We start from the raw sequence: 12773 nt of genomic DNA, 5'->3' as shown, positions 1-12773 counted from the left end.
CCATCCGTAACCTCGAATGGGAATCCTCCAAAGGTCTAAGACACCCGAAGAGATTTCTCAAAACTTATGATCGAGAAAAATCAAAGATTTTCCTTGATTTAAGTAAGAACAACTTTCGGATTGTCACGGGATTTTTAACAGGACACTTTCGAAGAAAACCTTACTAGATTGACGCTATGAAACAACTGCGAATGCAGATGCTGTGGGGAAAATGGGGAAACACCAGAACACCTCATCACGGAGTGCACCCGGACGACAACCATTCGTAACATAAACTTTGGTAAGACTGATATCGGAGATGGAGAACTAACCCCTCTAAAACCGTCTTGGATACTGGCTTTTTACACGAATAGATCTAAAAGGTCGCGGTGATTAACTTCCCCTCTCCCCTATAACCTACAATCTTCAAACCGAACGCATCGTCCCTTTTATTACATTTTAATCATAATATGTTCTGGAAAGGAAACTACTCACTTCGTCAACGTCTCTAACGAGGATGTGTATATAGTTCCGCCGACGTCTATATGAACCGGGGCTGTGTACCTGGATGCGGCCGCCACGCAGGGAATCCCCGTCATTTTGCCGTAACTAGCGGCGGCCGCGACGGAAATGGCGGGGTTCGAGTTGGTCGGAGGAGGCGTAGGCGATGATGACGTCGACATCGTGGGAGAAGTTGCCGGCGAACTATTTGGAGACATCAGTCTGAAAGAGGAAATATATCATTATTTTCGGAAAAATGCTTTTTATGTCATATACACACACCGGAAAAGTCTAGGGATATTACAATTTTATCCAGCCATCATCAGTAATTTTATTATTTGCATTTCTGATATAATAAAATTAAAATAAACAAATAGTTTACAGGACGTATTGGAAATAAAAATGCGAAATTTACCGAATTTTTCAAATTTACCTTGATTTTTATTGAACTCAAAAAAATATACACATTTTTTTAAATTCTAAACTGTGAATTATAAAAAAAGATAAAACCATTTTTACTTAATAAAGAGTATGGCCTCCTCTACTGTTCATTACAGCCCTACATCGTCTCTCCATGCTCCTGCTCAGGTTGTCGATCTCTTCTTGAGGTACAGCCTGCCACGCTGCATTCACGGCTCGAACAAGATCCCTACGAGTTTCACGAGGCATACCCATTCTCAAAATTCTTCTTTGGACCGCGTCCCATACGTGCTCGATGGGGTTAAGGTCAGGAGATTGTGCCGGCCAGGGTAAGATGTTTAATTGATGAGCATTGATAAACTCACTTACCACTCTGGCTGTATGAGGCCGTGCATTGTCATGCATGAGAATGAAGTTTCTCCCAAAATCATTGGCATATGGTAACACGACAGGCTCAAGAATTAAATCACGATATTTGGTTCTTGTTAGAAACCTTTCAAGAAAAACGAGATCGGTTTTTCGGCCTAACTGGACTCCTCCCCAGACCATAACTGTTCCACCTTGATAAGGGTGCACTTCCTGAACATGATCCAACCGAATAAAATTTCCCAGTTCTCTCCTTACCCTAAACCTTCTCGAATCCGGATGAATTCCAAAGCGTGACTCATCCGTGAAGAGAACATTGGCCCATTGTCCATTCGACCACTGAACATGATCTTGAGCCCACAAATATCGTACCTCTCGATTTCCTCTCGTTAAGGGTTGAGCTCTCCAGGGTCGTCTGCTTCTTAAGTTGACCTCTCTTAATCTATTGCGAACAGTGTCAGGACTAACGGTTACATTATGTGTTTCCTGGAGAACTAAACTAAGCTCTGGTGCTGTAAGAGTCGGTCGGCGTCGAGCATTTAATTGTAAAAAATGATCTTGCTGAGGGGTAGTAATGCGATGTCGCCCTCTGTGCCTTTCAGCAACATCACCACTTTCACGGTAGCGTGCTCTTAATCGCGATATTACACTTTGCGTTGTATTTAATGCTCTAGCTACGTCGATTTGGCGCATTCCAGCTTCAAGCATATACCCATGGCCCTTAGTATTTCGTCTCTGTTACGATGTCTACGCTCCATAATGTCGTTTAATACTAAACAGAGTTATTTGAGTGAATTTTGGCCAGTTATCATAAAAACATAGCCAGTACAGGTTAAATTCGAACAATTGATGCTAGGTGCTTTTTATACACTTGGCAAAAAATGCACAAACACTTCTGCAAATATCCCAAATTTAGAAATAACTAGTGTGACTACTTCGTTTCAATCGAAGTAGAAAGAATCGGCCTACAAATATGTGGTTGTTTATTCAAAACATTTATTTTTAACTTTAATAAAATGATATCCCTAGATTTTTCCGGTGTGTGTAATATTGGCCGTAGCTGTCATGGCATTGAGCGATTAAAAAATTATCATAAATAATTTTTTCAAATGGAAACCCACTTTTTTATTTCACTAGTGAAAAGGTTTTGTGGGCATATGTAGGTTAATTCAGAGCACTTTTTAAAAATATAGAGAGTTCTACAGGGTGTCCCCAAAAAAGTTATACATCAAACTTATGTTCTTTGTAATGGAACACCCTATATATTCATTGATTTTTGGATTCTAGGAATAAAATAAAGGTGAATTTTATTAAAGAAACATATGCCTAAAATGTAAGGATTTTGACATATTTCACATTTTGTGAAAACAATAAATAAAATTTTAATTTCAATAACAGCTATATAAATTGCAATTTACCTTGTATAGCATGATATTTAATTACAACAACCATTGTATGTTAAACCAAATTAAAATTTGACTCCAAAAGTTATACAGGGTGAGACAAAACTAATATTGAACATTGGTCACTTTTAAAAGCAAGTTATTCCTTTATTTTAAATGGAACACCCAGTATATTATTCCGGTGTTCAATGAATAAATGGTAAAAAATAAAATAGAATAAATAGAATATAAAACAAATAGATGGCTGTCTTAACACAAATTGAAGGATGTAGTGTAAAATACTGTAATAAAAAGATACACGTTTAAAACATATTTTAATTATCACAGAATTAAAGCTTCCTTTCCTGTTAACTGCATAAAATGATTGTCTTTTTAAAAGATCTTTTTATTTTAAAAGGCATATGTGGAGTTCTATTTCGAAAAGAAGTTACAATCATTTCTCTCATGTTGTTCCATATAAAAAAAGCCCAGACTAGATAAAATCAAGAGCATTTAAGTATTCTATTAATTGGTGAATGAAACTAATAGAGTCATATCAGTGCTCTCTGATGTAAGATAAGTTTCCATTTTCGGAAAATTTCTGAGATTTTTTTTTGTTTTATCTGACACAAAATGATAACTAATTGCTACAGTTGAACTAATTAGACAACTATGTTAAAGTAACGTCAGACATATCACAGCCCCACCACTAGATTTTATCAAATAATAAAAAATATCTACTCACACTAAATCATAAAAATGAAAATATCTAGGAAAGTCTTTGTTTGAGGGATAGACAACCTTAATAGTATTTTGAAGAGACATAAATTACCTATTGAATATCGGAATAATATACTGGGTGTTCCATTTAAACTAAAGAAGTAACTTGCTTTTAAAGGTAATCAATGTTCAACATTAATTTTGCCTCACCCTGTATAACTTTTTGGGTTAGGTTTTGATTTTATTTAAAGTACAATAGTTATTTTAGCTACATATTATGCTATACCTGGTAAATTCCAAATCAGGTAGTTTTGATTGAAATTTCAAGAAACTGTTCTTCATTTTTAAAATTTTTTAAATAAGTCAAAAACCTTACAGTTATATACTTCCTTAATAAAACTCACCTTTATGTTTCTCCTAGAATCCAAAAATCAGTTAATATATAGGGTGTTCCATTACAAAAAATACAACTTTGATGTGTAACTTTTTTTGGGGACACCCTGTAGAACTCTATATTTTTTAAAAAGTGCTCTGAATTAACCTACATATGCTCAGGCAATGTATAAAAAATTTAAATACTTTTATATATACTTTACATACTAAGACCTATAAAGGGTTAATATTTTGTGCTTCTTTAAATGTTGTAGACAATGATTTTTATTCAAGTTTTTGCGTGTTGATCAGAGTAATTTATTTTAGTAATAAAGCCTCAAAAACCATTTTGTAACTCGTGCTATTTCTGAAAACACAGACATTTTAATTTTTAAAGCATTCGAAAATTAGCTCGATGGAACCGCTAGACAAAGGCATAGAGGAACAACACAAAGCGACCTTGCGTCCATTGGTTCGCACCGTTTCGTTTATTTATGCCAAAGTGACCGCTTTGATATTTGCTTTTTATACAATTTCGCCGCTCGCCGAGCGCCGAGTGAAAAGTCGAATGGCGCCCGCCGTGTCTCCTTGGCGCCACAATTCGTCCATACGCTATGCTAATAATGTAAATGATGACATTTTCGAACGAATGTATCGTGTAACGTGATGTATAATTAAAATGCGTATAGGCCGTCTGGCAAACGAGTCTCGCATGGAGCTTATGTACCACGGTTTTCTTACTAACTGTATTATTCTAATATATTTGGCCGACGTTATATGAGTTATGAATATGCTATTTCATACTGCGTTACGCGACGAAATAAACTATTTTAAATTTAAATGATGTGAAAAAGAAAAGCTCATCAAAAACATAGAATGTAATTAATCAATTATCCATCAACATTATTTATAGTGACCGTATCAATATTAGACATCTTTATTTCTGTAATAATTATAATGCTTGGGCGCTTGCAGGGCACCATAATTATATTATAAATCTAAACAGTGCACTTGAAAATAAAGTATTTTATTTAGTAGAGTATCATATCCATCCGTAACTTGGAATGAGAATTCGGCGGCATATTCTGCAGATAAAAATAAATAAAAAAGTTCGTATAAATTTATGTTCTAAAATGCTTAGTTTCTGAGATACAGGGTGTAGAAGTTTAATTTTTATTTCGATTTTTTTCAAATAATTTCCGTCTAACTAAAGTCAATATTTGGATGAAAATTGGTGTCTGTGAGTTTTTTGACATGGGAAATTTGATTTTGATTGCAATATGACCCCTACTTGTAGAGGGCGCCAACTAGATATGTTTAAACTGGTTTGAAGAGTAATAACTTTTTGTCCGTACCTGTATAAAACTACTGAGTAAAAAAATATACATTTAAGACGTTTTTTACGTAAAAAAGGTCGCTCGGTAAAAACCGCTTCGAGTAATGCTTCTCGAGATATTTGGAATCGAAATTATCAATACCTGTAATCATTGACATAAATTAAACATGTTGACTAAATAGTTATTAGTCTGAAATCAGAAATTAGAAATGATTTTGTGTCAAAAGTTCAACAGAAACTGTTTTATCATTATTTTTTCGAGGAAAAATTTTGGATTTTACATTTTGGAAGTTCACAAATTTATCATTTCATTCGAATAACACTATCTACTCAACATGTTTATTTTTTGTTTGTCAATAGTTTTATCAATAATGACATGTATTGACGATTTCCATTTTAAATATATTGAGAACGGTTGCTCGTAGCGATTTTTACGTATAAAATTACGGAAATGTATATTTTTCACTCAGTAGTTTTATACAGGTACGGACGAAAAGTTATTACTCTTCAAAACAGTTAAAACACATGTAGGTGGCGCCCCCTACAAATAGGAGTCATATTGACATCAAAATCAAATTTCTCATATCAAAAAGCTCCCAGACACCAATTTTTATCCAAATATTCATATTACTTCAGAAATTATTTAAAAAAATCGAAATAAAAATGAAACTTCTACACCCTGTATCTCTGAAACTAAGCAATTTAGGACATATATTTATACGAACTTTTTTACTTATTTTTATCCGCAAAATATGCTGCCGAAGTTTCCCGAATACAGTTCGGACCACCCTGTATATTAAACACTATTCCCGAACGTATGTCTCCACACTATTCCCGAAAATTTCGCAAAATATTTCTGGAAATACTTTCAGAAGTAAACTCAAATACACACAACCAAACTTATATGGAATCATCTATTATTTTTCATAATTTTCGAGATGTATAAAAATTTTCTGTATATGAATAAAACTCAGTCCTTACCAATTACTTTTAATGAAAAATAATCCATATAGCAATTAAAAAAAAAATCAGTTCCCAAAATAAACAAAATGGTATTTTTTTGGTTTCTGAAACGAAATTAAGATTTAAATTTTTAATGACGAAAGAGTATAAACAAAAAGAAAATTGATAATTTTAATATTCCTTGTTGCCACCTCTAGCCCTTTTGCAAGCTTCTATCCGCGCTGGCATGCTTTTTATTAAATTATGCACGTTGTGTTGGGGTATGTTTTCCCATTCTGCTAATGTTGCATCAATAAGCTGTGCGACATTTCTTGGATAATTTCGACGATCTCTAACCCTTCTTTTGAGCTAGTTCCACAAGTGTTCGATAGGGTTTAGATCTGGTAAGTAGGCAAGCCAGTCTAAAACTATGACACCTTCCGTTTCAAGACATTCTCTAGTCACTCTGCTGGTATGGGGAGGTGTACTGTCGTGCATGAAGTTAAACTTATCCCCAATTGCAGCTCTCCAAAGACTAACGACTGGTTCTAGCACCAAATCAACATATCTCCGACCCGTTAAAATTTGTTGAAGTGGTAACAATGTTTTTCCTCCCAATATAATACCCCCCCAGAACATTACAGTTCCTCCTTTATATCTTGGTACAGATTTGGCAGCCTGAAGTCTCGCTCGTCTTTCTGGAGCTCTGAGAATCCGAATTCGATTGTTATCTGATCTTAAGCCAATTCTGATCTCATACGAAAAAAGAACATTTTGCCAATTCTCAGTTGTCCAGTTTTGATGCTGAAAGCATCAATTTAGCCGGTCAATTTTATTTTGCCGAGATAACTGTGGGATCCGTAACTCTCTCCTACTGTCAAACCCTCGTGCACGAAGCCTTTTTCTTATGATTTCAACTGAAACGTTCACACTTGTAGCTGCCAGAAGTTGTCTTTGTAGCTCTGGATGAGAAACATTGGGTTCTTTTCTAGCAATTTAGCACACAAGGCGGTCTTGTTGTTCAGTTGTGACTCTTTGACGACTTTGTCTGGGCCTATCCTTGTGTGTTCCTTATTCCAAGTACCTTGCATATATTTTCGATACAACACCCTGGGTAACGTCTACTATCTCTGCTACGTCTCTCTGGAGCATTCTTTGTTCGGTGAGAGCAATAATTCTTCCCCTCTGTACAAAATTATGGAACAATCGTGATTTTACAACTGAACACAAAATTCAAAAGAAAATAAATCGCAGCAGTCGTTTATTCTTTATTGTCATGTTTATTTACAACAAAAAGCTGTATCTTAAAGTTGTATACCAATTTTTATTCTTGCAAGAAATTTAGTCAGAAATAAAGAGTGGTTCCATATAAGTTTGGTTGTGTGTATACTCGTAAGCCCGTGTTATAAAAATTAGTTCCCGTGTCCTGAAATAGATCGAGACGCGCTGAGATTGTTTGTTTGTTTTTTATTGTTAATCTGGGTTAACCGTTTAATCAGGATCTCTTTCTCGAATGTACTAAAAATTATACATTGGCTCTTTAATAATATGTAACAAAATATCTACTAAATAATTTAAAATTAATCGTTCACACGCTCCAGTAAAACGCACTGTATTAGCCGTAATAATTAAAGTTCAAACTAGTTACATGTAACACGATATTAGCAAACCCTTAGGGCTTATGCATAAATCAATATGCAGTGCGTATAAACGAGTGCATCTAATGATGAAAAATTATTCATTTTGTGCTTTTATGAAATATCTGGCTAACGATAACGTGAAGTTTTTTTATTGGATTTAGTATAAGGTATTAAATATCCGTGGAAAGTAAATTTGAACTGATTTCGCTACGTTAAAACGATTAAAACATTTTTTTCTGGATAAAAGCAAACATTTTCTTTTTAAATAATTCTGATTTTTAACTTTCTTTTTTTTACATTTTTTGTTTTTTGCTGTAATAAAATCTTAAAGAAGCACAATATTTATTTACTCCATTATTCCGGGTAGGTTTGTATGGGTAAGTAGATTACATAAAATGGTATACCGTAAAAATGAAAAAAAAAACGCGTCAAGTTGGCTTGGAAATTACGATTGATGGCGTTCACCATATAATTTTACCTGTAGAAACGATATACCGGGTGCGTCTCACAAGTGGCTCACCCCTATAACTTTTTTAGTTCTTTAGATAAATAAACGAGATTTGGTATGTTAGTATATGACATAAATTAGGATTGATTGACGTATTCAATTGTTTTTCGTCACTTCCTGGGAAATGACTACAACTTTTGATTTTTAAATGGCAATCTCGGTATTTTTTTTACTTTATTCGATAGAAAATGACATTCCGAGTAGAATGTCATATCATATGTCAACTTTTGACATTTTCGCTTAAAATGAAATTGAATTTTAAATTTCAATCTAGAGTGCCATAGCTATGTTAAAAACACTAATTCTTAATCAAGGAAGCCTCTTACAAAACCGCCATCCTGTGATACCACACACTTGGTATTTCGAGTCAAATTTTCGTTACGAACCGCAACTTATAATTTCAAATACACCATATGCCAAAATGTCAAAAGTTGACATTTGATATGTCCTTCTATTCAGAGTGTTATTTTCTTTCGAATAAAGTAAAAAAATATGCGACATATCCAGCAGACACGCGAATACACACGTACGGATTTGGCCGCCGGACATATTCGTCGGATAAATCCGCCGTACAAAATCGCATGTGAATAGACCCCTTTATTTCCTATCGAGTAAAGTAAAAAAATACCTAGAGTGCCATTTAAAAATCAAAAGTTGTAGTGATTTCCGGTGAAACAGGAAGTGACCAAAAAAATTGAATACGTCAATCAAGCCTAATTTATGTCATATACTAATATACCAAATCTCGTTTTTTTAACTGAAAAAATAAAAAAGTTATACGGGTGAGCCACTTTTGAGACGCACCCGGTATATCTTCATGGGTGAAGCTTTTTTTACTTGAAATCACTTATAAAAAAAACATAATATGAAAAACAGAAACGTGTTTTCATGTAACTGGTTTCAGCTATTCTTAAGTTGAAAAACTGAAAATTATGCATTTCCGCAGAAATATTTTTGTGACATATACCTACAGGGTGTTTCAAAACAAATGCGAAAAACTTCAGGAGGTGATTCCTTGTTCAAAATAAAGGGTAGTTTGCTTTATAAACGTTGGGTCAAAAGTCAACCATTAGGGAGATATCGCGGTACATAGATGGCGGAAAAATAATGTTTTTATTTTTTATCTTGAAAACGAAAAGCGATAGACTAATGAAATTTTATGGAAGCATTACTGTTATGAAAATCAAAGAATCTAGTGGGCTGCTGTATTTTTTTAGGAAAAAATCTGGTCGGCTGCTGTCACTTTTTATGATGTTTCTAATATTATTTTATTTGACATTACTCTATTGCAATACGTTATTATCTTACGATCAATTAATTATTCCGAAGTCCTTTATCTAAAAATGTTTTTTGTCCTGACATGTAATGCTTTACATTTTAATTTTTAATTTCAAATCGGTGAGTTTTATGAGAAAACACAAGAGATAAAAAAGTTTCTAAACAAACTAAACTATCCAAATCATTTTTTTGCATGTTTTTGATGAGGTTTTTCTTTAAATTTCGTTAAAAAGAATGATAGGGGTAGTTTATTTCAACCCCTTCCACTCATTTTAAAAAAGTGAAAAAATTACCAGAAAGTTTGTTTTCTTAACAGTAATGTTTCCATAAAATTGCATTAGTCTATCTCTTTTCGTTTTCAAGATAAAAAATAAAAACATTATTTTTCCGCCATCTTTGTACCGCGATATCTCCGACTTTTGATCCAACGTACCCTTTATTTTGAACAAGGAATCACCCCTGAAGTTTTTCGCATTTGTTTTGAAACACCCTGTATACTATTAAAAAAGGCCCCCTTCCAAGTACTAAATAAACAAATATTTCTTACATAACTTATTTCAAGTAAACGAAACTTGAGCAATCTTCATTTCCAAGCCAACTCTGACGTCTTTTATTAGATCGTATGGTAAATACCGTATGATCGAATAAAAACGGCGTCAGCGATGGCTATGAAATGAAGATCGCTGTCATTTTATATGTAAAATTATATTGGAAATGTCATCGATCGTCATTTCCACGCCAACTGGACGCCATTTTTTTCGATCATACGTTAGTATCTTAGTCCGCATTATTGATAAATTATATACAAGGCAATTTGCTATTACAGTAAAAAATTATGTTATGTTATCACTATGATATGTTCTCGGATATGCTACTACTATAATTGCAGATTTGTAATGGGTCAATTTAAAAACAAAACAAATGAAGTATTATGGATAACAGAGTATTATTGCAAACAAAAATAAATAATGTTATTTATTTAATGGTTCTTATAACAGTATTTTTGAATTTGTATTAACAAGTGTAAATTTTTTAAGTGCCTAAAACAAAGAATATCTGAACGTGAGTTACCTTTTGTTTATTTGCAATAAGTATTAATATAGTTATGCGAGTACATTACATACTTATAATGATAGAGGTAAAATATTATTTTTTGTTTTTAAAATTCCTTCAAAGCTGAATATACAAGGACTTGAAAATCAGTTGTGAGAAAAAGTTATTTTATGAGAAAAAAATATAGTTAAAGTTAAAACTGATTGAGTCGATCATTACTTAGGAATTTTATGAATTTTTTAAATAACTAGGAGTATCGTAATTTCTACACGTGGGTGAGGACATTTCAGTGAGAACACTCCCAAAAGATCTCTACAATTAGTGTTAAAAAAGCATAAATCTTATTTATTGATAATCCAACAATAAAAATGGTTATAGCTCTTTTAACTGGCCAAAGTTTTTAACTAAAATTTCATATAAATGCAAATTGCTAGTTATATTTGGTTCTAAGTTCTAAGTAAAACATGTTTACGAAAGTGGATGACATTTCATCGCTGAGCTTGTTAAGTTTCTGTTCTGATTGACCGTTGGTATCTCTTTTTATTTGTATAAGGAAACATACCTTTTATGAACTATTTGTAACCATCAAATATTAAATAAGTAATAATAAGTATTAAAGAAGTGCAGATTTTTGATTTGAGATCTTCACTGCAATGATATTTGCGAATTGCTTTTGTATTTGGTTTGTGTTATTACGTGTGCTTTGTGATTTTTAAAAGTGTTATTTTAAGTTAAGTGGAAGAAAAATCCAAGGAAAAGTAAGTACTCGTAGACCCAGGGACTTGTATTATCCACCAATAAACTTCGTTTAGGTACTGTTGAGAGATAATGTCAAAAGATACTGGCTTATTTATTCTTCTGAAATATTAAAACTTTTTTTCTTTGTACAGGGTGTCCCACTAAGAATAGCTTTCGGCTGTATCTCGGAAAGTATTAGCCGTAGGGGCTGCGGAAAAAAATATTTATGACTAAAAAGGCTATGAGAAATTGCTGCAAATTATTTTTCAAGTTTGTAGAACGACCGCTAGGGGGCGCAACTGCAACAAAAAATAAGAAAATGGAGTTTTTACACAATTTTGCCTAGATAAGGTGTACTATAAGTAATAGCTTCTTAATCTTCAGTAAATTTTGAATATTTTTTGTTAGAGCCATTTTCCCCTATCTACCAAAATAAAGTGGCGGGGGAAGATTAGATCTGTTTTTATTTAAACATCAATAACTCTGGACTGGATGATCGGAATCCAACAAGAGAGGGCTCGTTTAAAAGAGCGTTTCTTACTCTATATTATACCATATAAACAATAATAATAAGCTTTTGGACGTAGACGCTAGGGGGCGTTGTCTTACAATTTAACAAACATTGCGCGTTTATTCAAAAAAATAAATACAATAGTATATGTAATTTTAGCTGATCGGAAAGAGGAGAAAAAGCTTAAAAAGTCAGCGAAAACCGCATCTTGATATCTTCTTTCAAACCGAAGATATTAGCAAAATTATAATAAATACCAAAAAATAAGCCCTTAATTACCTTATTTTTACAATACGGTATCAGTTGCCCTCTTGATTATGCCCATTCTAACAAAAAATAAGATAGAAACAGTTAGTTTATTTTAAAATCGACGAAATACCAGAATACCATAATACCAGAGGTACCTATTAATATCTAATAATTAAGATATTAATAACAGTGAACAAGAAACGATGATTCAGTGAAGTCATGGTAGGCTTTGGAAAAAAGTTGCTTTTCACGTAATAGTATAAACGTCAAACTGTTATTAGATCAACATTTTGATAGTCTTAGCCGCGTGTTTTATCTTTTAATTGCTTTTTTCAAAATACCTTCATTATTTGAAGTAGTTGAAGTTGTTGGCATTTTGAAAAAGCAATAAAAATATAAAAAACGCTGCTAAGACTATCAAAATGTTGATCTAATAACAATTTGACGTTTATACTATTACGTGAAAAGCAACTTTTTTCCAAAGCCTACCATGACTTCACTGAATCATGGTTTCTTGTTCTGTTATTAATATCTTAGGTATTAGACAGTAATACATCTGGTGTTCTGGTATTTCGTCGATTTTAAAATAAACTAACTTTTTTATCTTATTTTTTGTTAGAATGAGCATCAAATGCCATTGGCAAAAATAAAGTGATGGGCTTGGTAGTAATTAATTTTGCTAACTAATGGTTTGAAATGTGCGGTTTTCGCTGATGGCTGGCTTTTTCTTTCCGATCAGCAAAATTTGACACGAGGTCAACACTGTCGACAGAACAGA

General features: G+C 33.1%; 1 protein-coding gene across 1 annotated transcript in view; it reads right to left on the bottom strand.

The window, feature by feature from the left end:
- The window catches only part of LOC115882256 (BTB/POZ domain-containing protein KCTD1), a 54813-nt gene that overhangs the window by 13622 nt on the left and 28418 nt on the right, over positions 1-12773 (bottom strand). The window contains exon 3 of the mRNA XM_030900196.1: positions 475-702. Coding sequence (XP_030756056.1) covers positions 475-702 — 228 coding nt within the window. The remainder of the gene's footprint in view (positions 1-474; positions 703-12773) is intronic.

The sequence above is a fragment of the Sitophilus oryzae genome, unplaced genomic scaffold, assembly GCF_002938485.1.
Source record: "Sitophilus oryzae breed Bouriz unplaced genomic scaffold, Soryzae_2.0 scaffold_177_pilon_pilon, whole genome shotgun sequence".
Classification (NCBI taxonomy): domain Eukaryota; kingdom Metazoa; phylum Arthropoda; class Insecta; order Coleoptera; family Curculionidae; genus Sitophilus; species Sitophilus oryzae.
Note: the sequence above shows the minus strand (reverse complement) of the source record. Positions and strands in the feature narration are given on the sequence as shown.